The sequence below is a fragment of the Ursus maritimus genome, unplaced genomic scaffold (genome assembly GCF_017311325.1).
Source record: "Ursus maritimus isolate PB19 unplaced genomic scaffold, ASM1731132v1 scaffold_10, whole genome shotgun sequence".
Classification (NCBI taxonomy): Eukaryota; Metazoa; Chordata; class Mammalia; order Carnivora; family Ursidae; genus Ursus; species Ursus maritimus.
Window position 1 is genome coordinate 45,447,765 of NW_024423344.1, and position 26,701 is coordinate 45,474,465.

The 26,701-nt window shown below is 34.3% G+C and overlaps 1 protein-coding gene across 1 annotated transcript in view; it reads right to left on the reverse strand.

The window, feature by feature from the left end:
* Positions 1–26,701, reverse strand: part of DACH1 (dachshund family transcription factor 1) — a 413,621-nt gene that overhangs the window by 223,719 nt on the left and 163,201 nt on the right. The window contains exon 3 of the mRNA XM_040623452.1: positions 10,944–11,059. Coding sequence (XP_040479386.1) covers positions 10,944–11,059 — 116 coding nt within the window. The remainder of the gene's footprint in view (positions 1–10,943; positions 11,060–26,701) is intronic.

The following is a 26,701-nucleotide window of genomic DNA, read 5'->3' on the forward strand; positions in this document are numbered from 1 at the left end:
CACGTTGCTACATTTTCACATTTAGAAAATAATTTCCAGCTAGATGTTTTAATAGAGAAAAGAACACCTCAAAAATTGACTTCTGGAGAATCATGCATTACTAAAGGATCAAACATTTGATTTTAATATTGAATAGTATACATGTTTAAAGAGACTATTCGTGATATAGCATCACCTTTGTAAGTCTAACCCAAAATAGCAACTTACAATTTCATAGCACTATGGAATAGACAAAGAGTTTTATATACCCCTTTTAATCCTTAAAAACTTAACACTGTTTAAGTCATATCCTTATCTCCCAGGAAGCAGATTCAAATCATTAGACAATACCTATTTCAAAAAATAGTCTTTCCACATAGCATTGCATTTCTTAAATGAAAACTCATGGGAATATGTTTGATAAAATGGTATTCCCTCAAAGGACGGACATAGGAGGCATTTCAGTGAACTACATATGAATCATAAAATTCTATATATCATGATGATCAAAGAGTAATCATTGACATAAGAGGATTTTATTGGGAGAAAAATATTTTTATTTGAGCTAATTGGAAGACACAAAGACAATTTTTTAAAAAAAACTGAGGAAATTATTATAATCTGTTGCCATAAATACGGGAAAGGGCCCATTACTCCCAGAACTGTTAGGCTCAGAGAGAAATACAACTGGTATTCTATTTGGAACAAGGCATAAGTCCTGTTTTGAAAATCATCATAATAAAACTAAACATCAGATGACATCTTGCTACATAAGACTTTGCAAAGCACTTGGTGCCACATTAGCCTCTTCACAAAGTTCTATCAAGTAGAAGATATGGCAGATCCTACGATGTTTAGTTTATGGATGATACAGTATTTCAGAAGGCAGCTTGATGTAGGAAAATAACCAGGAAACTGGAGTCAGAAAATTTTAAGTGAAAACTAACTCTATCACATAATAATGAAACTTTGAACAAGTCTCTAAGCATTTTTTTTTCTCTTCTAAAATGACGTCTGCGGTACCAGTACCTACCTTGTGATAATAGGACAAATAAGGCCAGATAGTGTTAGTCAAGGTCACACTGCTAGCAAGTGTGGAAGAGAATGAAAGCCAGACTCTTCAGTTCTACGTTAGGAGGAGCCACATCATAATACCATGCTGTTTGGAAATTACATGTCCTTTAAAAAGAATCAAAACCTACTCATTGTATTCCAATACCAACAAAGATAAAAGAATTAAATCCATGATGGTCTTCTCTAGGAATCAGGCTTCTGGCAGCTTTAGTTAAAATGTAAAATGCACAAAGATTTTGAAAGAGTTTAGTCTACTGTGTTTATATCCTTAGCCATATATCAACAAGTGAACATGATAAAAAGCTCTCACATTAATTATACTGACTACTTCCTTAATGAAGTGCAAAAGTGTTTGTGTAATCTGATTCAATTTATTGAATTAGGTTACTGTTTTATCATTTTGAAAACCAGCTTCATTGTTTACTTTACAGTATATGTCAATTCATTTCCAACAATTAAATAGCACAGCATACAGCTGTAATCAATTCAAAGCAATCTCCATTTTTAAGGTCTACTACCATTTGTGGTATGCATATTTCTGAAAGCAAAATATGACAGTTTAAACATAGAACAGTAGCAATGACATTTCATATTCATAAAGCTTATTTCTGCTCACAGATGAAAATTTATAAAAAGAACTCGTTGTCATTAAGTCCTGAAAAGTAAACATGTAATAACAAATTTTAGTGTACTCTATGGAGACATTTATATGAATTTGAATAATTTGCCAAACTGAGACTTTCTAAGCCTAAACTCTACATTTTTTAAAGTTATCATTTTTTTTTTTCTTAGAATCCAGTGGTGTTGATATGAGCATAGAAAGTCAGCAATAAGGGGCATCTGGGTGGCTCAGTCAGTTAAGCGACTGACTCTTGATTTCTGCTCAGGTCATGATCTCAGGGTCATGAGATCGGGCCCCGTGTCGGGCTCTGCGCTGGGCATGGGTCTTGCTTAAGATTCTCTCTCCCTCTCCGTCTGCTCCTCCCCCACCCCAGCCACCACTTGTGTGTGCTCTCTCTCTCTAAAAAATAAAAAAAATTTTAAAAAAGTCAGCAGTAACAATCAATAACACCTGGATCAGCTGGTTCAATTACAATAATAATACTTTATCTTTCTCTAACTACATTTTCAGAGTTTACTATAAATTGTATCATTTGATATTCATGGTAATTCAATGAGAAAAATAATTTCAGTATAATAAATTATTTTATATCAATGAAGGAATGAAGGATCAAAACATTTGACTTTATTACATATTTAAAAAGTAGTGTGGTTGGAAGATTCCTATGATTTTTAAGAACTGACTCCTCTCTTGGGGACTTTATTTTTTAAATTGGAAAGTCAAATCAAAGTAATTTATGGTAAAGGTCAAAGTCTTTCATTTAAATTGTTTTAAGAGTTCATGTCTTTCTACTATCATTTGTGATGATCTTTACTGTTTAAAATAATACTATTTTTTCTACTCCTGGCTCCAAATCCTACCATAGCTATAGGATTGCCATTTCCTCCTCTATTAATTTTGCAGCTATGTACCCCTTCATGGAGTACTTGTGAAAGTAGGGCAAAGAGAACAAAGGAGAAAACATTTAAAATTTTCTTTCAGCTGAAAAAAAGTGTTTGCTAGCTTACTCTAGTCATAGTTCTACCCATGAATTAACTACTCCATCCATAAATGAACATGTAACAGAGTGTGATGGGCTATAAATATGAAACATTCATCTCAAAAGTAGTTTTTATAAAACAATAAAAGTATATAAGAATATAGACCCAGAAGGATAGGTATCTTTTAACTAGAAAGGCTCCATGTCAAGTTTGGAAGAATAATTCAAAGTAAAATGAAATAGAATCATCAAGTTTTATAATTAGAAGGAAATGAGACAATCTGATTTGATCTACCTCCCTCCAATGCAAAATTACCTTCAAATTTCCCTAACAGTGATTACTAAGTTAGGAAATGGATGGCTGAGGTCAGGGAGGGAGATAATTTCTTTTTTAAACTATTACTCTTTTGTACCATGAACAATATGGCCTATAAAAATTAATTATAAAAACTATGGCTAACAACTTTTCATCCATCTTTCTGCTTGAACTCTTCTGTCAGTAGGGAAAGGTAAGGCTTTAGGAGTAATAGGTTCTACTCTTAGATAGCTCTCCATGTAGTAAGGCTCTTTTTTATGGAAGCCAATGCAGACCTCTCTGTAATTACTGTCCATCAGGTAGATTTTTGTCTTTTGAAGAGCACCGTGTGAGTCTATCATCCACGTTCGGATTCTCTGTAAGTCTTCTTAAGACTAAACATCATCAACATTTCCAAATCCCTAGCATCTATTCTCATAACGCTTACCAGTTTGTCAAGATCCTATTAAAAATTGTGGTGTCATGCCTGAACATAATATCCCAGATGTCATCTGAAGCATTGAGTAAAATAGTCTTGTCGTTTCCCCTCTATCTGAACTATATATCCCTATTCAGTTAAGCTTAGGTTTATATTAGTGCTGTCAGAAGTTTTATCACAATGCTGGTTATATGATTACATAACCAAATAAAATCCTTAGGTGTTTATCATGCAGAATGTTTTCAAATCAGATCTTAAGTTCATTCACGACCAGGGCAATGAATGTTTTAGGAGACTGGATATAGCACTTTATTAATACTGCTGTCTTTCTGATATTTGCCAAGTTCTCTTAAAATGTTTGATCCTGTCAATACTTTCAATAAGCAATTCTACTTCTTTAAAAGAAGAGTATGGAGTTGTAAAACTTATCCCCAAAATGCATGCAGAAAATATTTTAAAACTCCAAAATGATATGGTTAAATTCTTAGTAACAAACCAGGAGCACATCATTAAGGGAAGGAGTTAAAGCTTTGACATTAGCCTCAGAAAGGAAAGTCTATCAAAGACAGGGAAGGAGACTGAACAAATAATTGTTTATCTTGCTTTCCATGACTTCGTTCTACAGCAGCGTGAGGAATATTCAAAGTATATCTATAGCAGAATTGGTTGTTTTTCCTGAATGAACACTATTTTTATTTCTTAGTTTTCTTGATTAAGGAGGGACCCAGGATAGTAACAGCACCTCCTACTGGGCAAGAAATTGCAGCAAACAATAAAAGACATGTCATACTGTATAACCAAGGGATTAAAACACTGTCTGAGTCCACAAAGCCCCAAATAATCCACACAGCACCCACTGTCATAATCAAAAGTTGACTCAAATCTGATTTGCTTTTCTTAATGTTAATAAACTTCTCTTTTGTCAAAGGTGGTATCATATTACTAAAAAAGAAGCAAATAATACCTTGCAATTAGTCAATTAAGAATATTAGCAACTTCATTACTTCAAATCTACTGAGAGAGAAGTGTAAGTAGATTATAATGCGTACTATGGCCCAGTGTAGGCCTGTAAGAACACAGAACTCAATAGAAACTCGGAAGAGAGAAACAAATTAGGGAAGAAAGGACTGTAATTTTCTTCTAAATTAAGTAGATGGGAGGCTGGTCCAGAAGTCTAGTAATATGTGGTTACTTAATTAAATCTAAAAATAACAGATCTTTGCTCTAAAAGCTTAGAAAAAATGACATTTATGAATTTCTATTACACAAGTAATAGACCTGGGGCATATTGTGATTGGACCGAAATGCTCGATTCTAATACATATTACATATTTAATAAAGTAAATATATATATTATATAGTTCCTCATACCAAAGCTGTATGTACATTTAGTTACATTATGAGCTATATTTTATTCATCTATGTATTAAATTAATTCTATATCAAGATACTGCGGGCACAGGGAGGATTCCAATCCTTTAGAACAGTATAATATAGTATATCATATGCAGGCATTTTAAAGACTAATGAGTTCTATGTTGCCATTTTATTCCCACAAATATTGCTTCTCTAGAGTATCAATCTGGAGATACAAATTTCATCAAGTGTTGATGATAATACTTAAATATAGCCATTATAACCTATAGACAAATTTACTTAGTATACCTCCTTTAGGGTCTACCCTCTGAGTCTTTAATCTGGAGCCTAACCATGCTTAATAGGATTTTTAAACTACATTATATAACACCACTATTTAAATTTGTAAATTGGAAGCGTAATAATTCCTCTCAGAACTCCTTTACTAAACATATATTAGCCATATTCACTGAACAAATATTTATTTTCAGTATCTGCTCTGTGGCAAGCAGTACTCTACATACTGGGATACCACAGTGAACAAAAATCACAAAAATCTCCCAAATGCATGTCTACAACACCACACTTCAGCCCCTCAGAGTACCTTGCTGAGCGACTTGCCAGATGTGGCAAGTTAATATGACCCCCAAATTATGTCTATATTCTAATGTAGGGAACCTATGAATGCCACTTTATACGGAAAAACATATTTTGCAGATGTGATTATGTTAAATCTCAAGAAGAGAATATTTTCCTGGATTATCTAATGAGCTCTAAATACGATCACAAATGTCCTTACAAGAGAGGCAGAGGGAAATTTCATCCACCCGTGCCTGCATGCACACGTGCGTGTGCTCACACACACACACAGGGAAAAGGCAGAAATCTGAGTGAGGGAACCACAAACCAAGAAGAAATGCTGGCAGTTACTAGAAACTCAGAGTCAAGGAACAAAGGATCCCCAAGAGCCGCCGGAGGCAGTGTGGCCCTGCTGACTCCTTGATTTGGCTGACTGATACCAATTTGGACTTCTACAGAATTATGATAGAATAAATTTTCATTTATTTAAGTCACCAAGAATGGGGTATTTTGTTACAGCAGCCACAGGTAACTAACACAGTATCCAGTAAAAGTTTTAAAACGAAGTAAGTCATATGATGAAGTCTAATGTTTAAGTTGGCTTTTCAAAAAGGAAAAAAGAAAAAGAAGATATTTTCCTTTTCCCTTCAAGAAAAACATAAAGGGGACATGCATTAAATACTGGTAAGTTAAATGCACTACCCTCAAAACGTCTAGTGATTAAACTTCACAAATGTTCAGCACATATGAATGTATGAAAATGCATACATACACATTCTACATAACATTAATGGTTTAAATCTTTGATATCAGATTGACTCTTTGAGTAAAGCATTCAATAGATTGTTATGTTTAATTTATTAGTGAAGACAATCAATCCACTCATGGCTGTTTTACTTGTACATTTTTCTGTTATCCTCATTTGTGAGTCTCCCCAGGGAATACAACGTATTTGTTTTAATAAACTTCTCAACATACAAGGCACATTTCCACACTATGAGCTTTCTCCCCAGAAGTGGAAATGTTTAATGCATTTAAAATGTTACAAATGCTGATATTGCGAAAAGAGGTAGTTCAAATGTTGCTGGTTCTTAGTAGCACTTAGCCAGAAAAATAAAAATATATAAACTTTGAATATACTACTTTGAATTATAAATACAAATGAGAATAATTTCCTATCATTTTTTTTTTGTTTTTTAAGAAAAGAATGTTTCAATGGGATTAACTCTGGATTGACATTGTCCTGATGTAATATTTTTTCCAAAATGATAAAATTGCGCTTAGAATTTCTTACCTTTTAAGCATAATGCATGTGTATTTACAATTGCTTTCTTTATCTTGAATGCATATTGGTTATGTGCCTACAAGGTCACAGTGAGAGAAAAGATATGTTCAAGAAGCAAAACTATAAATCATTCATTCAATTTGCGTATATTTAAATTGTTTTTTTATAAATCAAATGTAAATATTTGAGACTTACCAAGTTACTTCTTACTACTTATATAAAATTGTATTTCAAAACTAGTTTGCATTCTGCCCTAAAGATAAAATCAGGAAGTTGGCCAAATACACTAGCCAAATTGCACTCCTGGCACAAGAGGGGAATATTTAGAATTCCTAAATAACTCTTTCCTTAATTGCAAAATACACACAATTCTATAAAAAGTATGAATGTTATTGGAACTCTGTTGCTAGGATAAATTTATTCCAAACTGGTATTTGTTATCAAAAATGATTTATGACATGTACTCAGTCCAAATAAATGTAGAGAGCACTATAGGGGGCATTGCGTTATAAGACTCTACAAAGAACCTTCTTTCTTTCATTAACTTCCACTTCTGGTTGCCATGGCATCCTGTGACAACCATAAATTTTGGAAATTATCACCATCTGCCCACGCCCCCTTCTAGGGTTACACACAAGCCCACTCAAGCAACCAAAATAACAAAAACTTGATAAGCAATCTCAAAGTTTTTCTTTTAATAATAGACACCTAAGTACATAATTTTAGGGCTGGGAAAATACTTTTTTTTTAAACATTAAGATAGTCTTTTTGTTTTTTCCCTGAGAAAACTTGTTTCCAGGAAAGATTATCATTTAATTCCAATGTTCAATTGTTGAAAAGAAGACATGAGGGAATGATTAGGAACAAATTGATAGATTTTTATAAATTTGTCAAAATTAATAAATTTTCTTTTTCATAGGACCAATTTTGGCAATCTGTGTTCAAAGGTAAATTTGCATTGTTTATACTTTTCAAATGGTAATACTGGGAGTCCAAAAGTACAGGTCAATGTTCACAGGTAGGTTACAATTTACATCTTAGAAAGGTTTTGAGACTTTAGGGGCAAGGGTTGTTTCTTTTCTTTCTTTGTTTTCTTGAGGATTAAATGCTTGTTTGTTTGTTTTGTCGTTTGAGAAACATGATTTCCAAGACTTTTAAAGATACTGATATAACTATAGACTCTTGGAAATAAATTTTTAAAATTCCAAACCCACAGGTTAAAAACATAGTAGAAACATCATCAAACTAGTTTGCTTAATATCAACAATACTGATAATATAATTTCTTCATTAAGTTTTAAAAAATAACTAACACACCTCACATTCCCTATTTTAGGAAGTAAAAAAATGTTGTTGTTTTTTTTTAAAGAAAGTAATAAACATAGAAAAGAAAGTAGCAAGTATAAATAAAGTCCTGGGACACAAAATTCTGTATATTCATAGTAAAACATATTCCCTGAATATACTAAGTTCTCCTTGGGAGAAAAGTGTTACACTCTTTTGAGAACTGTAAGATTTCTTTAAGACCATCAGATTTCCAGTTAATGTTTAAAGTGAGTAAATAATCCAAGGGATGGAGAGTGTTCAACTAAATTCTAAACTTCTCCATCTAGAAAAATTTTATACAGAAAAAGCAATCACATCAAATATATTAAGGTAACACCATTCATGAGCAATAGTCAAATTCCTGGCAGGTATAAAACTTTGGACAATCTATGAAAGTTGAAATTAAGTGAAATATACATGGAATTCAAGAAACAAACAGATCAACGTAGGAGAAAGGAAAAAAAAAAGAGAGAGGGACGCAAGCCATAAGAGACTTTTAACTATGAGAAAAAACTGAGGGTTGCTGAAGGAGAGGTGGGTGGGGGGATGGGCTAAAGGGGTGATGGGTATTAAGGGGGGCACTTGTGGTGAGCACTGGTTGTTATAGGTAAGTGATGACACACAAATTCTACTCCTGAAACTCATATTACACTATATGTAAACTAACTAAAATTTAAATAAAAACTTGAAACAAACAAATAAAAAAGAAAGTAAGTGAAATAGGTAATAGTAAGGTCATGCTCCCCATGTCTTAAAGTCATTCTCTGGGCCTGTAGAGCACTGAGCTGTTCAAAACCTACTTTTCAATCCATTTTATCCTCTTGATGAGCCTTTATTTCCTCATCCTTTTCTAGAACATGACTCTTCAAGGTCTTTTTCAATATAATGCTTAATAAACTTGAAAGAAATTCTGGTCTCTGGGTTCATGACATACTAGGCAGAACAAAAGTAAACAAACAAACAGACGAAAAACATGTTTGAGAAGAACATCACAGCAACTGAAATACATGACATTGATCCTACTTCAAAAATGAATGTCCATAACAATGAGTCAAGTTAAATTATCTTTGGTGTCTCTCTTCACCAAGCCAGGGAAGTATGTAATATATTTCAGAAAGGGGTCTATGGAAAATAACTTAATATTTTGATTTTCAGTTCTGGCATATGATCATCATTTAGAAATTTTACTTACCCTAAAGCTACACGATGGTGTTAACTACGTCAGGTGTTGCTTACTTAGATTGTGATAAAATCATCTTATTTCTTCACACTTTGGTAATGAACTATTTATTGTCTTCCCCTTAAAAGATTAAATGTTGACAGATGATTTGGAACCAGATCTTCCCTATCTTATATGAATACAACCTAAAATACTTTTCACCCATAAGATAACTGCAATGCAAACTTTTCAAATACAGAACAATGATTATTAAAATGATTTTTTAAAATCCCCATAACACAGTTCATTGAGAAGTTAATTAAGTCAACAATTCTTTCTTCTAGCACAACTGAGTCTTTCAAGCATAAAACATGAACAGTTAAGATTTTAGTTACATCTAGCCTATAAGGTACCAAAAGATCACCAAATTATCGGATCAGGGAATTTTATCTAGTTAAATAAAAACAGTTAAATTTAACAAAACACTGCCTATTTCTTTTCTGAATCTCAAATTTGGAATTAGAATTTCAGCCAGTATGATTCAATCACTTGAGAAACAGACTAATTAAACAAATGGAAATGATGATACTCATTCTGTAATTGGGTCATTTTCAGCTATTGATTTCATTTTTCTATGTCTCAATTTTTCATCTGCAAAATTAGCATAAAAATACAACTCTCCATGGCACTTTTAAAAATTTGCTGTTAAGTATACACCATGGTACCTTACTGGAAAAAGATTAAATATATAAAATGAACAAATAGTTTAAATTCAACTCAACAGATGTTTGATAAATGTCCACAAAGGTGAAAGAACTGTTCAGATGTTCTCACAAAAATAAAGGTGAATCAAAATAGTCATGCTTTCAAAGAGCTTTCTACCAAATTTGAAATATGAAATCAGATTATCCATGATGGTAACATAGCATCGAGAAAGAAATGTTACAAAATAAAAAGAAAACACTGATACGGGAATTCAGAGAAAAGAGGAAGACCCTCTCCTCATCTTGGCAGATTATCCTTCCTGTATCAGTTTGTGTTACATGGCAATTGTGTTTATATTATACCTCTTCACTAAACTCCCGTGATGGTAAGAATGAATGCAAATAAAATCATCATCATTATTATTTTAATTTGCTCATCGGTCTAGATGAAACATGGGAAGTGGGCAAACATGTGTAAGTAAATAAAAGACTCAGTGAACATATCCAAGGGGTAGAACCAAATGAGTTATTTTTATATCTAGTGCATTATTAAAGTTGTTTGTGGTATGGAACTTACACAGTCAAGACTATTCTTTTTTCTTGCATATTTTTAAAATTCCGGAAATGAACATCTTTCAGATGTTTCTAATGGGAATGTATTCATACTATAGTTTGAAAAAATAGGAGATATTTTATTGACATAGTTACTGTATTGTTTGGATGCATTTCAATCTATTTCAGAGTTCTTATGAATGAAAACACAAATTTAGAATCCAGAGACCTGGATTTGAATAACCACTAACAGTTACAAGCTAATTGACCTTGGGAGAGTCACTTGATTCTCTCCTAGCTTCGATTACCTACCAGGAAAATAGGGATAATAATTTGTTTGAAATTAGTGAGAGGATTAGTTAGAATCACTCCTAGCACTGTGCTCAATTCAGCCTCTTTCATTTTATTTTAAATAAAGAAATGATGATAACCACAACGCAGTTTTGCGAGAAATTCTCATCGGTAACATTATGTTAAGGTGCACAAAGCGCAACTGATGGGTATAAATATCCATGTAAACATACATATACATATATAAAAGCTATGGCATCAGCTGATTTTTAGTGTTTTTGGCATAAATGGATAGTATTCTTACCTGTTGGTGGGATTATCCCAGGAGACATGAGGCCAGGGACAGAATGTGGCATGATATGAGAGTTCTCTGGGGAGGTGACACTTTGAGTCCTCTTAGGAGGCCTTCCAGGTCTAGAACTGAAACAAACAAACAAAAAATTTTTACAATTAAGCTGTTGTCTTACACATCATTTCAAAGTTGTTTCAAGTGGTAACATGGACTGTAAATAAATTTGTTTCAAGGACGGTTGCTTTTGCAGTTAGATGTAATAGACTTCCATCACTAATTAGATTACATGCTGAATTCATTTTCCTCATTGAAGATCAGCCACTCTTGATGCATAATTCATAGCCTGCACCTCGTTACCTGCTTCTTCATATTAATATCTATACACAGTTTGAATTGCCTCGTTTGCATATGCTAAAGTTCTGCATGCAGCCTTCAGCACGAAAATTATGCACTAACTTGTAATAATTATTACAGTCAGCCTGCTATTGATTTATGAGACTTTTAAAAACCAAATATGTGTAGTACTTGTAATGAATGATATTTTAAGGTTCTTCAGGAAATTAAAAGGCAATGGCTGCCTAAGGAAATGTTCTGCTTGTTTGATTTAATACTACAGTTAGCTGGGAGGTGGAATGAAAGAGTGATTCAGACCTATAGCACATTTTTCGATGATATGTTTTATTACTTCGCACTGCTAGCCTGATATCTAGATGATAAATGACAATACATATCTAATGTGTGAAAAGGTCTTGCAATTTCTTTATTTTTTGTCATTTAAAAGATAAGTCAAGTTATCATTTAACCCTATTCTATTTAAATGAACAGCCCCACTAGGTTGCTCTACTTTTAATACACTAAAATAAATTGGAAAGGCTTAGGATTATTTTCAGGACATATTTGAGAAACTGCCAAAATAGCATCTTATATCTGCCTTTGGATAAATAAAAATACATTGTGTTTGTGTTTAAGCGGTACTTGTCCTTTACATGACTATTGCATGAGATTAACTTTGAAAATTATAAAAGCAGAAGGTGAAAAGGAAGTAAGGGTTTACTATTTTTGCGTGAGAATAACATGAAGAATATAATTTTAGCAATTTTTGAAACAAATACACTTAGTGCTATGTTTCTCCTCTCTTCCCCTGTATCATGAATGCACTTTTATGAAATGCTTTTCCATCACCTGGCCAATATGCGCCTAGACGTCTCAGAACCTCCAGAAAAAAGCCTTCATAATTCATATTTCCAAGTTAGCCTCAACTGAGATCCTTTGCCTTGTCAGAAGATTCAAAGATCTTAGCTTTATTATTTAGTGTAATATATGTGATCATTTAACAAAAAATTATTAAGCACTTGCTGTTTTCAAAGCAGTACACTGTGGAGATTAAGTTGGGAAAATGGGTTCTTTAGTCTTCAGGAGTTTATGCTCTTGCCTAAGGGGGGCAATCTGCATAAATAACTATGGCGCACACCAGAATGTGCTAAGTGTCATAAGGAAGTTGCAATCTGAATACTAATTGGAGGTGAGGCTGGATGATGATACTTCCATGTTAAGGGAAGGGAAATAAGATTTCATGGCAGTAGAAGCATTAGAAGAGAATTCTGCAGGATGAGTTAGGTAGGCATGGAGAAGAAAAGAATGGAAGAAAAGTGCACTCCAGTGAGAATATGAGAGAGGAATGGAAACATAACAATGTATGAATGTGCAGGATGATCTCCAGTGAGCCAAAATAGGTCAAGGAAGATGAGGAGCAAAGATGGCTAATGCTAGATTTACCACCTGGGGCCAGATCTTGAAGGGCTTTGAACCAAAAGCAAGGAGACTGTGAGTTTGTTTTGCTATTGGTAAGGACGCTCTCCTTCATATTGTAGTATCAGACTGGCTACTTATTCTTATCTGTCATTATTATTCTTCATCTTCAGCTGTTCCTTTAACTCTTGTTATTTGCCTAGGGTTAATCAACAGCTCTCTGATAGTCTCCATTCTTCCTGAGTAATCCTGCTATTGACATCCCTGAGATGCTAAGAAATAATGGCTAAATGTATATCTACAGCCTAGGGTCTTCCCCCTGGGATTCAGACAGATTAATGCCTGTCTACTAGAAATCTCTGCTTAGATGTCTTTTAATAATCTAAGATTCAGCTTGTCCAAATCTGAACTCAGCATCTTCCCCATTAAAAACAATTTCTCTTCCCTGCTTCAGCAAAATGGCACCTAACTGACTAAGCCAAAATTCCAGGACTCATCTGTGTCTTCCCCCACCCTTGTACACTCAAATATCATCCCAATGAAGATGTCTTTCTGATCCATTCTCCTTTCTTTATCCCTACTTCTATCTTCCAGGTCAATCCCTCATTTCTTATTTGACCTACTATTACAACCTTCTGAACTCTTCTAAGATCTACCTCCAGCTTCATTCCACTATAAAGCCTAGAGTTCAGAGTCAAGACAACTCTCCATACTGATCTCAGAAGGATTTTTCTAAAATGCAAATTTGATGTTTTCCATTTGCTTAAAAATATCAGTAGTTCTTCATAAGACTCAAACTCCTTAACATGGCACCAAGGCCTTCCAATGCTTGGCCCCTGTCTACTTTTCCAATCTCACCATTTTATTCTCACATTCATGGCCCCCCTGAATGAAGAGTGTCACAAGTTGCTTTGGTCTCCCATTATACCATCTTTACAGATGCTGTCTCTTTTGCCACTGAGGCCTTTTCTATGCCAACTCACCCTCATCCCCATTTCACCTGGCTAAACTTGGCTAAACTTTAACTACCCTTCTTACCAACCACTTCTAGTTAGTAGGCTTTCTATGCACTATGATAACCCACGGTGAACAAGTCAATTACAGCTCTCTCTGCACTGATTGTAGTAATCTGTGCATTTGTTTTACTCTTCAGCATACATGGCAGAAAGTGTATAAAATATATCTTTGTGTCCTAAAAACTTAACTCAGTGCCCAGATTAATATATATATATATATTTTTCTTTCCTTTTTCTTTTTTTCACTGTATGTATTTAAATAAGTTTTAATCCAATTTACTAAGTCCTTTCCCCCAAATTTGTCAAGTACCCTACCTCATCCATTCCAGTGGTTTCGAAGTTTCCAGGAAATGAAAAGTAAGACATGACAAAAGCGTGGAATTTTGAGTCTCAGGATAACCCTAAATTACATCAGAGGTCCAAAGAAAGAGCACAGAGATATTGAGAGATCTCAAGCAAGATGCCATGGGGAAAGTGGGAAAGGAAAAGGAAACTAACATTTGGAAGTTTTAGCCCTTTAATTTGTTTTGCTTTTAAAGAAAATGCAACTGTTTAAGAGTACTTTATTATTCAGGCCACGGGAGCTGTCCTCACTGCCCTCACTCTGGAAGTGGAAGTCAGGCTACTAAGTAGGAACACTTTAGTTCACGCTGTGATTAGAATAGACCCAGTGGGCTCCTTTCACCCCAGATATCTCCTGCCCAATCTATCACACTGCCTCCAATTCCACCAATAGAGATTTACTGCTTTCAGTCTTGAAGCCTTAAGATCTTTTAAAGCCTTCCATTAAAATGCAAATACCCCTGGTGGTAGTAACACCCTAAAGCCATCAACTAGCACCCTACTTAGGATTACTTTAAAATTAGAAGAGAGCAGTTTTGGGATACCTACTCAAAGAAGGAGGGGACTGGAAGAAAAGATTTGGAAGGATAGTCAAGCCACTTACCCTTGAATAAGAATTTCTAAGAATAAGACCCCTAGAACCTCTCATATGCCTCTCAGGAGGCATAACTTCCTGTCAGAGGGGGAAGTTAGAAGGTTTATTTATTAACACGACCTTCTTTTATCCTTTATGACCTACAGTTTGGTTAGGTCCTCTTATTGATGGGTTTGGTATTTTACTTTCACTGCAGTCTTAGTCACGAACTGACAGAGGGTTTATCTCTAGGGAAGAGCACCAAACTGTAAAATACTTGAATATTTAAATTATTTTCCACAGAGCTTTAGGGAAATTCCAAGAGAACCACTGTGGTACTGTGGCTTTCTGGCCACAGAGGTATTGTCTTGACAACTCAGTCTTCAAATACTGGCTCTACCAATTTACTAAGAAGTGTGGTCTTGATCAAGCCACAGATTAGCTGTAACTTCTCTGAAAACATCTGATTAAATTAGGATTTTGTTTTTTAAGTGGACCTGTTTACTTTGTAAGAAAGAAGTTACTCTTGGAAAGAAAAATATAAACTTAACTGAAAAAAGGAAATGAAACAATTAGCAAAAGCATTTCCTGTTGGAATGATCAATGGCCTCAGTAGTAGCCACCTTCAAGCCTCCTTATCTATAACAGTAACCCAGCTCTACCCCAGAGAATTAGAACAGCTGAACTTACCTAGTTCTAATCAAAGCAGAAGACCTCACTTAAATAAATTATTACCCTTAACAGCTTGAATGAAATCAAATTTATGACTTTGGTAATTGTTTTTGCCAGCTTTACACATGAGCCATAGTGCATCTTTGGTATTTTCAACCATCTGCATTGAAAGAGTAGAGCAATGGCTTAGAGGTGTCCAAATCCACACTTAATATCTCACTTACTTAGGGATCCACCCAGGCATGCTCTTTCCTGCAGTTCTGAATAAAAAAGCTTTCTTTTCCAGACAGATCCCTGGGCAGATGTCTCTCCTTAGTTCACACCATTAAATCAGTCTCATGCTAATTTCTGTCTCTCTCCCACAACTGTATAATGTTTACCAACTCTTCCTAGTCCATTATTGTACTTATTCAGGGTGAAGTCAAAATCTACCTTAACAAAAGAAAACTAAAGTGATATGAATTAATAAGAAGCTAAATGCATCCAAAGAGTGAAGGCATTTAAAATGTTAGAGGGAGGGTACATCACAGAGTTTTCAATCCCCAGCCTTCTCCATAGACATCATCTTCTGCTAATCTTTTCCGTAGTTTTTGAGAAATTAAGTTCAATTTTCTTCCTGAGAGTTGGAAGAGAAACATGTAAAACCCAGAAAGAGACTGCGATGGTTTTAATTTAGGAAATGCAAAAGTAGCTACCTAGCAGAAATTCTGGTTCTAAATCCTACCCGCTTAAAGAAGGGTTCCATTCAAACATTCAATTCATTCATCTATCTATCAGACAGAAAGGAGCTACTATAAGACAAGCAATGGGTTAGACATTCGCGTTGCAAGAATAAAGATACACTCCCTTCTTTGAAGAGGAAGACAAAATGAAATAGCCTGTGAAATAATAGGGCAGAACTAAAATACATAGCAGCAAGAGAGCATTGAGTTTAGTCTTGGAATACAAACAAGAATTTAGGGGTGAAAGTAGCTTGCTCCATGAATCTACAAGAGTTCATTTGCCTTCTCCCGAGGAAAATTCCAATTGTGTGTTTATATTCTGCATAATTTTTCTCTAGTAAACTACTTCTACAAAGCCAAGCCAAAATATATGAGAACTATAACTAAATATATGGTCAAATATTTAAGACACACACACGTTCATATTTCTAATTGGAAATGAAAAATTTCCTTAATGATTTACATATCCACTTGAACATTTTGAAGTCATGGAAGAGTGATGTTTATAAAGAGATCATGACAAAATGCTTATGTTCTAAGTGAAATGAAAAAAGCAAGAGAAAACTTGCAGATATGCACATAACCGAGCACTAGAGAGATAAGGAAATTAAGTAAAAAATCAATGAACAGGGGCGCCTGGGTGGCACAGCGGTTAAGCATCTGCCTTTGGCTCCGGGCGTGATCCTGGCGTTATGGAATCGAGCCCCACATCAGGCTCTTCTGCTGGGAGCCTGCTTCCTCCTCTCCCACTCCCCCTGCTTGTGTTCCCTCTCTCGCTGGCTGTCTCTATCTCTGTCAAATAAATAAATAAAATCTTTTTTAAAAAAAAAAGCAATGAACATAAATAGAAAAAAGAGTGGAAGGAAACATACTAAAATATTAAAAGCAATAATCACTGGTTGAAGTAATACATATTTTTTCTATATCTGAAGATTTTAGATTATCTGCCAAAAGTATATCTTAATTTAAAATATAAACACAAAATTTTTCATATTAATTTGTTTAACACTTTAATGACTGGCCATATTGTTTAGATAATTCATTGTGGACAAACCATGATCCTGACTAAGCTTGATCAGTGCCTGAGATTTACCTCTACACATAGCAGAAACTAGATATAATTTATCCTCTTAATCTTTATTCTATAGTTCAATTCTAAAATATCTAATAAAAAGCAGATAATTATATGTAAAAATATTACCTTGTGAGAACTATACAATTAATCTAAAATATGAAAAGTACAAATAATCATTGATATCTTCCAGATTAAATCAACCTCATAAAATAGATCCATCAAAATAAAAAATGCAAAGAACCTCTGAAGCTTAATATATGTATATATTTCACTAAAAGAAGCAGCTGATTTATAATCCTCAGTTTATAAATGGGTACTTTTCCCTTAGAAAGATCTTGCTAACTTGCTAGTTGAATTTTTTTTTCTGCTTTCTGAAAGAAAACAATATAACCAATCCAGAAAGTGTATGGTTACCATATTTTCCCTTTGCTCTATAGACAGGAAAACTTATAAAAGATACATTACTTTTTTTTTGCAATGATGGCAAATGTGAGCACTTTCTCAGTCTCATATCTCTCATTTGTTTGGACTTTCTGTGTTCCCTGTGTAGGTGTGTATCCCCAGCCATGTGTATTTCTCAGTACAAATAGATTATGAACTAACTCACGAAAGAGATGATTTTCCACAGTCACCAAAATACCAAGTTCCACAGAGCAGGCACTTAAAATATCACCAGCTGACACCTGAAGAGCACCCTCAGATTACTGCTCATGAGCACAAAGCACCCAATAGTCCTTCAACTCTTTGTAGGGCAGGTGTTATAAACTGAATTGTGTCCCCCCACTCCCACATCCATACGTTGAGACCCTAACCCTAATGTGATGGTATTTGGAGATGGGGCCTTTGGGAGGTAATTAAGTTTAGATGAGGACATATGAGTGAGGACCTCATGATGAAATTAGGACCCTTATAATTAGAGACACCAGAAAGCTTGTTTCTCTCTCAGTTATGTGATGACACAGTGAGAAGGCCATCTACAACCGATGAAGAGAGCCATCACCAAAAATTGACCATGCTGGCACCCTGATCCCAAACTTCCACCTCCAGAACTATGAGAAAATAATCTTCTGTTGTTCAGGTCACCCAGTCTATGGTATTTTGTTATGGCAGCCCAAGCAAGACTAAGATAGCAGAAAATTTTCTATATATCTGAACAAATACATATACAAACACAAAATAAAATTTCCTTTGAAAAAGAATTAAAAATAATTTTTAAAAAATGTTCTGTGCTCAAATTGATTTGGGAAATGCCCACTTAATTCTATTAAAAGTGTGTGTGTGTTTTGGAAGAACTTCACAAATTCCCAAAGCTTCTAATATTTTTGTTTCATGGGACAGTTTCTCAGAGTTTTCACTATGCTGATATATATTATAAATCTCTAAGAATGTGGTAAAATAGGCATTTGTGAAACTTAGTTTATCGTGAAACATGTTATTTCTAGTGAGTTTGTTTATTCTTAGTGGAATACATTCTTTCTAACAGTATGCTTATATTTAAATTATGGAAATCCCTCATGCCTCAACATTACCAAGCCATGCTGTGTCATAGGTCACATGACAATTGTCACATGTGAATTATTCTCCAAGGAAAAGAAAAGCAGGAATTCACACATTCTACAGAGTTGATGTAAGACTTGATAATTACTCAAAACACAAGGTGAACATGAATAAACTGAAATCATCACTAACAAAAATAAAAAGGATTTGGAATTAGCTACTCTGGTCAGGAAGAATCATTCTTTCCTCTGACTTCAAAACTCACACTATCTAAGCCTGAAATAGTATTAGAAATTTATCTAACACAAAACCTGTTGCACAGGTCATTGACAAAATATCTGGGTCTCCAGCTTAGTTAGAGCTATTAAACACTGAATAAAAACTTATCCCCAAAAGAGTTATAACATATTGGAATGTGACTAAGCTACTCTTGCACATTCATATATTGAGTTAACAAATAATGACAGCCAAAACACTAAAAAGAGTCCCTGTTGGACAGGTTACATAGTTGGGATAATCTAGTCCTTACTGTTCATAAGCTCCTCTCACCTTTTTTAGAATCTATACGTAAGGGCCACATTAAAAGATCCTTTAAAATTTATGTAATATATTTAGTTATATTAATCTCAGAATTAATATAATAATCTTAATTTCATTTCCTTAATTTAAGGAATATGTTTTTTTAAGGTTGACTTTTATTAAAGTATATTATATGAATTATTTATTTCAATCAATGATAAGTGACACCTTACAAGTATATCTAGGGATTCATCATAAAAATATATTCAGATTATTAATGGATTAAAAAGCAGTTTAATGTAATTTAAAGTTTAATCAAAAAATATAAATGTTTAATATTATTTATTTTTACCTTTCCATAGCATATACTGTACATACATATCCACATATATGCTATTTCTTCCAGTGAGGACACTGTTTGCAAATGTTGTTTAGCAACATTTTTGTCTAGAAAGCTAAATAGTTTTAACCTTTTAATCACCTTATAATTTTCTCCTCTTCTCATAAGCCTTTCAAGCCACAAATGGGTTTACCACAAAACATCTTTTTTATAATTATCTGCAAAGAATGACTATGATCCCTTAAGGGACAAATCCTAAAATAATTAGAAACAATAGTACATGAATTTGTTAAGGTTTTGAGAAGATTTAATACTTTATTGGCTTCTTTTCCACAGTTCCTGTCATAGCTCAAAATCATTTTCACATGAAATTTAAATTTAATATTAAAAGATATTCCAACTAAAATAGGCAATATCTAAACTGATCTTTTATACAAACTATAGGCTCCATAGTCACAAAGAAAAAGCTTTATTTCTTAAAATTTTTCAATTTAAATTTCAAATTCAATAGATTTTCTTTGCAATTACTGTTAGCTAGATTTTGTTTGAACCAATAGTAATGTATTAAGTCTTTTATGTCACTGGCACATACCATGGTCTGTTCCTAAATGTGTAGTGTCTCTGGTTGACTATTAATCTGTTTTTATAGATCATTTTGAATTTGACCCCAAAATACACCCATTGCTCCAATCGCACAATAATATCCAACTCTCCTCTGTAGCAGGTGCCATTTCCAATACTCTGAATGCCCTCCTCCCAAACATTTTCATTTTACTGTGGAATAGTGCATAAAATAATAAAATAATCACAGTTGTATTATATTATCTAACTGGTAGGCAGACACTGAGCTAAGTTCACTATGTGACCTAACTCCTAATATTCGTAACAATCCTTTAGGATAGGTATTATTATTATCCTTACTTTGCTGATGAGAAAATTGAAACACAAGAAAGTCAAATGCCATACTCAATATCTCACACATAAAAAGGAGTAGGGTGGGGTTGGGATGGGGTTTAGGATAAACAGGCAAAAGAGAGAGGTTTCTTAGGGCAGAGAATATACTATACATGATACAGTGGTGGATGGATATGGGTCATTCTACATTTGTCTAAACCCATGGAATATACAATACTAAGAATGGACCTTGATATTAACTACAGACTGAGAGATTATGATGTGTTAATGTAGGTTCATTAATTGCCACAAATGTACCTCTCCAGTGGGGTTGTTGACAATGGAGAAGGCTGTGCATGTGTGAAGGCAGAGGGTATATGGAAATCTCTGTACCTTCTGCTCAATTCTGTTATAAACCTAAAACTTCTCTAAAAAAGTAAGTCTTAAAAAAAAAAAAGTGATAGAGCCAGGTTGTGAACCAAGGCAATCTGATCCAGAGGCCAAACCCTGAGCACCATGCAACCTGTCTCTGTAGCATTTGTTTGCTCATTTAGTCAACAAACATTAAATGTTAATGTGCATGACCTTATAATGTGTTCTGGAAATACCAATAAGATACTGTCCCTGAGTTCAAGTAGCTCAGTCTATTTTTGGAAATAGACATATAAAGAATTGCAATAAATCATGTTAAATACAGCAGTAAAAGTTCCAAGGGAATGTTGTAGGAATATCACAGTAGGGGTACCTCCGGAAAGAAGAGATATCAGCAAACAGGGGTTAGTCAACTGAAGAAGAAGAGAGTGGACTGAGTAAGGAAACATCCATAGAAGCACAGCCCTCCCTTACACATACACACAAGCACACACTTCTGTAATGAAATCGTGAAGTACTCAAATCCAGGCTCATCTTTCTTCCTTAAATGGTAAGTATCACACAGCCTAGCACATAATCTTTTACAAATAGTTTCATAGGTCATAACTCATCTCTCCCTATGGTCTCCATACTTCTGACCTTGAGAAATATGCTAGACATGTCAGTAGGCACTGATTTTTGGTAAATCTTTTTAGGACATTATGATTCATTTATCTACTTTAAATGTATCTATTATATTGTAAATGTTTCATTTTAGGGGAATTCAAAAACAAGTTGGTGTTATATAATCAATTGTGTGGACAAAATCTGACTCTAACCAGTAATTAATCCATCTCCTTTTCAATATTTTACTCTGACAGGGGTTGTATCCAGAACAAGGAAACTCATTAATGACGCAACTGAGTTTTATCATTTTTCTATAATTTTTATCTCAATCTTGATCACACTTGCTACTATATTTAAGTAAGCTGTAGGCCCAATGCCAGGTTTGAACTCACAACCCCGAGATCAAGAGTTACCCGCTCTTCTGACCGAGCCAGCCAGGCACCCCTACTACATGTTTTTTAATATACAAGATGAAAATATTTTATAAAGAAATAATCACTAACCAACAACAATAAGGATGAAAAAAACTATGGTAAATGTGCATCAGTGTTGATGTTCTAAAGCAATCAGAAACATAAATTTCTGGTGAAGTAAATCTACACACAAAAAACCATTTGGTATAAGCATCTACACTGATAAATTACAAAAGTAGATGCAACAGTTATGTTTGTATTAAACTATTGTTGCTTAGAGAAGTAGCTTCAAATGAGGGTTAAAAACAAAAATGATGAAATCAGAGCTACGAAAATCTTGTCTTCCTGCTTGTGAATACAGAGGTCAGATGGCAGACTCAACCTAAAATACATGTTTTCACTTTCCACTGACAAGTTATTTGTTTGCTACAGCTGAAGAAAATGTACATAACTAATTTACATAACTGAGAAACCCGTTAAGAAAAAAATACATTCACCATTCCCCTCCACTGTGTAATGCATGGGGAGCTGTCAAGAAATGTAGCCATGAAGCACAGAGAGTCACATACCACCCCCAGAATTCAGAGACTTCCTGACAACTTTTTGATACTCCCAGGAGAATCCTAGGCCTATGAACTAATGAAAGGATTATATTAAGACAGACAAAGGTATGCTGTTTCCAGCCTGCAGAGATTTAATAACATGCTTAATTCATTATCTGACATAGATGTTACATAAGCACCAAACATTGCTATTAATATGATTTACATTAATTGAATTCTATTTAATACTTTATGAAAGTGTTTTCTTTAATGAATGGCCTTTTAATACTAATGCTCAATATTATAAGAAATTATGATATAAACTGCCTGTACCACAGAGTTGAAGAAGACATCGACAATTGTCCTTTCAAGCTTGAATAGACATTGTTTTATCATGGGAGTTTTTTTTTCTCCTAGAATACTGTGTAGAGGCTGCTCTTTAAATCCCAATCATTATGTTAATTCCTAAATTTCTGCATTTATTTATCTATACCCAAATCATAATCCAAAATGCTAAAAAAAGTAATGCCTTAATAGTGTTACATAAAATGACTAAATGATAAGGACTTACATTTAGAGCTGACATATTTATATGTACCCGGAATTCTTCTGAGCACCTCATGTGTATCCTTTCACTTAATTCAACGATTTTGTGAGTTAGAAATATTTCCATTTCATAAATATGGGAACTGAGGCAGAGATATGTTAAGACCCAGTGCTACTATGAATCAAAGTATAGATCTTCTTATTCATTGGTTCAAATGGAAAAAAATTGTTTCATGGTTAAATATTGTGGCCAGCATTATTTTACAGAGAATTCCAGGAAGATAACAGCTATTACATTTATTTTTTAAAGCAAATGATGGAATTCTGTGTTTCAGTTGATATCTTTATCTATCTATTAGAAGGACTTTCTGATATCTAGAACTCTGCTGTGGATGCATGCTCAGAAAAAATGATTCTCAAAGTCCATGATTCTACATCTGATGACACATTCCAATGTGTTCCTTTCTTCCAACATTATTAGAGCCTACAGACATGTGTTGGGTAACCACTGGGTACAAAGACCTGTCCTAGGTACTATGACAGAGACAAGGACAAGAAAATACAACCTTTTCTTCAAAAAGGAATTTCTTATTTGTAGAATATATAGTTACTTGTGATACTAAGTCTCAAGTGATTTTAAAAAAAGAATAAATTTTCAAATACTATAAAGAGGGAATCAGCGTATGCAGTGGGTCTTGAAACATGAGCGTGGACTTTGACTGATGGAGACAAGTGAGAAGGCATTGAAGGTTTCAAACAGCATGATCAAGGCCTCTACAGAGCATGAGAAATGATGGGTAGGTTAAGGCCTCAATGGATGCTCCATTTGTACAGAATTTCTAGACCATCTTTATAGATTTAGTATGTTTCTTATGTGCTTTACTGTCCTGGCTATATTGTAAGACCTGTGAGGAAATAACCAAGGCTAGTTTTCTCTGTAGCCCTCTCTGACATTCCAGTACAGAGGGCAGTTAATTGGGTGAATTCTGTAGTACTAATACAACCAAAAGGGGTGGGTGAGCTTGGTAACTGAAGGACGTGTTGTAAAAGGCAAGGCAAATATTGAGGGTCGAAGAGTGGGTTTTCAAAAAGGGCAATGCATCATCTAATTATAGCTTTCATACTTAGTATTTGATAGTAACCGAATTTAGTATGTGATTGTCATCAGGCTAAATACTTTGATATGCATTGTATGATTTAACCATCACAGTAACTCTATCAGGAAAATATTGTCATTACATCCATTTTACAGATGAATGGAATGATGGAGAGAGGAGAAATAACTCGAATAGACCGTAGACTGCTAAGGTAGAAGAGCTGAATAGTATCAGGTCTGACAGCCAAATTCCATTCCGAATGGCCATACTAATCATAGAAATGTTTCAGCTCTGAAGAAATTTACATCAGAAGTGAATAGCCATATGTAGATGAATTTTTGAAATTTACTTTCAAGACTGCATTTCTATTCTACGACTCCAAATGTATTTATTATTTTGAAATACATGCACTATTTTGAAAAATAATTGAATGTTCCTGCCTCCATACCTTTGCACTTGCTCTTTCTGCTTCCTGGAATGCTCTTCAGTTAAAGGTCTCCATGCCTCACCTTCCCTAATGCCCACACATCATGTCACTGGGTCCAGTTAAGAGTTCTGCTCCTTCACCCCAATGTATGTTTAGTCTGAGTATTTTTCAGAAGCACTATATATTTACATGTTTATTAGCAACTGTGATTTGTCCAGATAAGCTCCACGTGGGAAAGATTTTTTTTTTTTAAAGATTTTATTTATTTATTCGACAGAGATAGAGACAGCCAGCGAGAGAGGGAACACAAGCAGGGGGAGTGGGAGAGGAAGAAGCAGGCTCTTCGCAGAGGAGCCTGATGTGGGGCTTGATCCCATAACGATGGGATCACGCCCTGAGCCGAAGGCAGACGCTTAACTGCTGTACCACCCAGGCGCCCCAATGGGAAAGAATTTTTTAATACATTTTGTTCACTGCTCTATCCCCCAAATATAGGAAGAGTGGGGACTCATTTAGTACCTAGTAAATGAAAAAAAATGAATGAGTGGGTGAAGGAAGGCATAGATGCTCACTGCTGATCTATGGCCTTCTAAATCTACATTGTCTTCATAGCATTTAAGTACCTGAGAGGCTGGAGCTATGACATGTCAAAGTGTTTTGTATGGTGTCAATTTGATAATGATGATAAAGGGAAAGGCCACGGCGTTTTTGTGCTCTTTGCATTATCCTACCTCTACCTAACTGAATACTCTGGATCTGTCTTAGTGCTACAAAATGATGTGGTTGGAAAGAGAATACTCCATAAATTTTTAAACTAATTGAAATATGTGGAGCTTGAAATCATCAATGAGGGTATTCTATGCCCAAATATGTACATTTTTGAACTTGGTTTTAAAATCGGATGCATGTATTTGAAAACGTAATTCATACTTCCATAATAAGGTATGCATTTCTAATTATTTGAGTTAATTGATGCATCTACATGGTCATCCAAAATAAACCATCTGGAGACTAAAACTTTATTCTGATAGACTCTTCCCTGCATATGCATGATTATATACAAAAGTCCTAAGATATTGCATTTAATTACATTGTAAGATGCTATTATTCAAAATATGGCATCAGAACATTTCACTTATTATTTGGAGAGCTTAGACAGATTCCCATTTTACACATTTAAGGAAATAGGTTAAGTAATTACAGGCTTAAAAATTACAAAAAACGAAAAGAAAACTATACTACAGGTAATAAAGAACTTTATAAGCATGACATTGGTGTCCGGAAATATTTTAAAAATGATTGATAGAATTATCTGGATAGAAATTAAAAACGTGGGGCGCCTGGGTGGCACAGCGGTTAAGCGTCTGCCTTCGGCTCAGGGCGTGATCCCGGCGTTATGGGATCGAACCCCACATCAGGCTCCTCTGCTATGAGCCTGCTTCTTCCTCTCCCACTCCCCCTGTTGTGTTCCCTCTCTCGCTGGCTGTCTCTATCTTTGTCAAATAAATAAATAAAATCTTTAAAAAAAAAAAAGAAATTAAAAACGTTTTCAGGAAAACTAATGTTGAAAGATTAGTGACAAAATAGAAAAGTATGTATATCAAAGACAAAAGATTATTGTCTTTAATTTATAAACAATAAAGAGTCCAATATTAAACAGCAAAGGAATACAAATAAGAAAAACACAAATATATAATAATCATTTTTTTAAAAAACCACAACCCCACTAGTAAAAAGGGAATTCAGGATCAAATCGAATACAAAATATCATATTCTGTCCATCACATTGGCAAAGCTAAAAAATACTAACACAACACTGATAGAAGTACATACACCGCATATTTGTCAAGGACCAGTGGCCTAATGTATCAAAAATGCTTTACTTTCTTATTAGTTTTTTGATATCTTCTAAATATTTGGCAATGAACAAGGTTTTGCTTTGTTTTGTTTTGTTTTTAATCAGGAAAGCAATAAAGTAGAACATCCAAGAGATGGATTCAGTGATATTAAAAGAAAATTATTTTTCAAACACCAGGAAAAACTAACATGTAATGCTCTGAAAATACAGAAAGTAAATTGTGTATGTAGAGAAGAGTATTTTATTTTAGAAGCATTAGCATAAGGTGAATATAAATAATTAGAAGTAGATCCTAGCTTGCCTGCACATTAGGAGCATAACCTCTAGACTTTATTGACTAGAATTTATAACCTGGCTATTTGCCTTAGGGCAAGTTTAGCCTCCAAAAGTCCTATATATCAAGAGAAGCTGCAAATGCAAAGAAATATTTTGCCACAAAATATGTCAAAGAGTTAAAAAATGATGAAAAATGAAGACATGTGGATAGCTAGCTACATAAAAAACTCAGC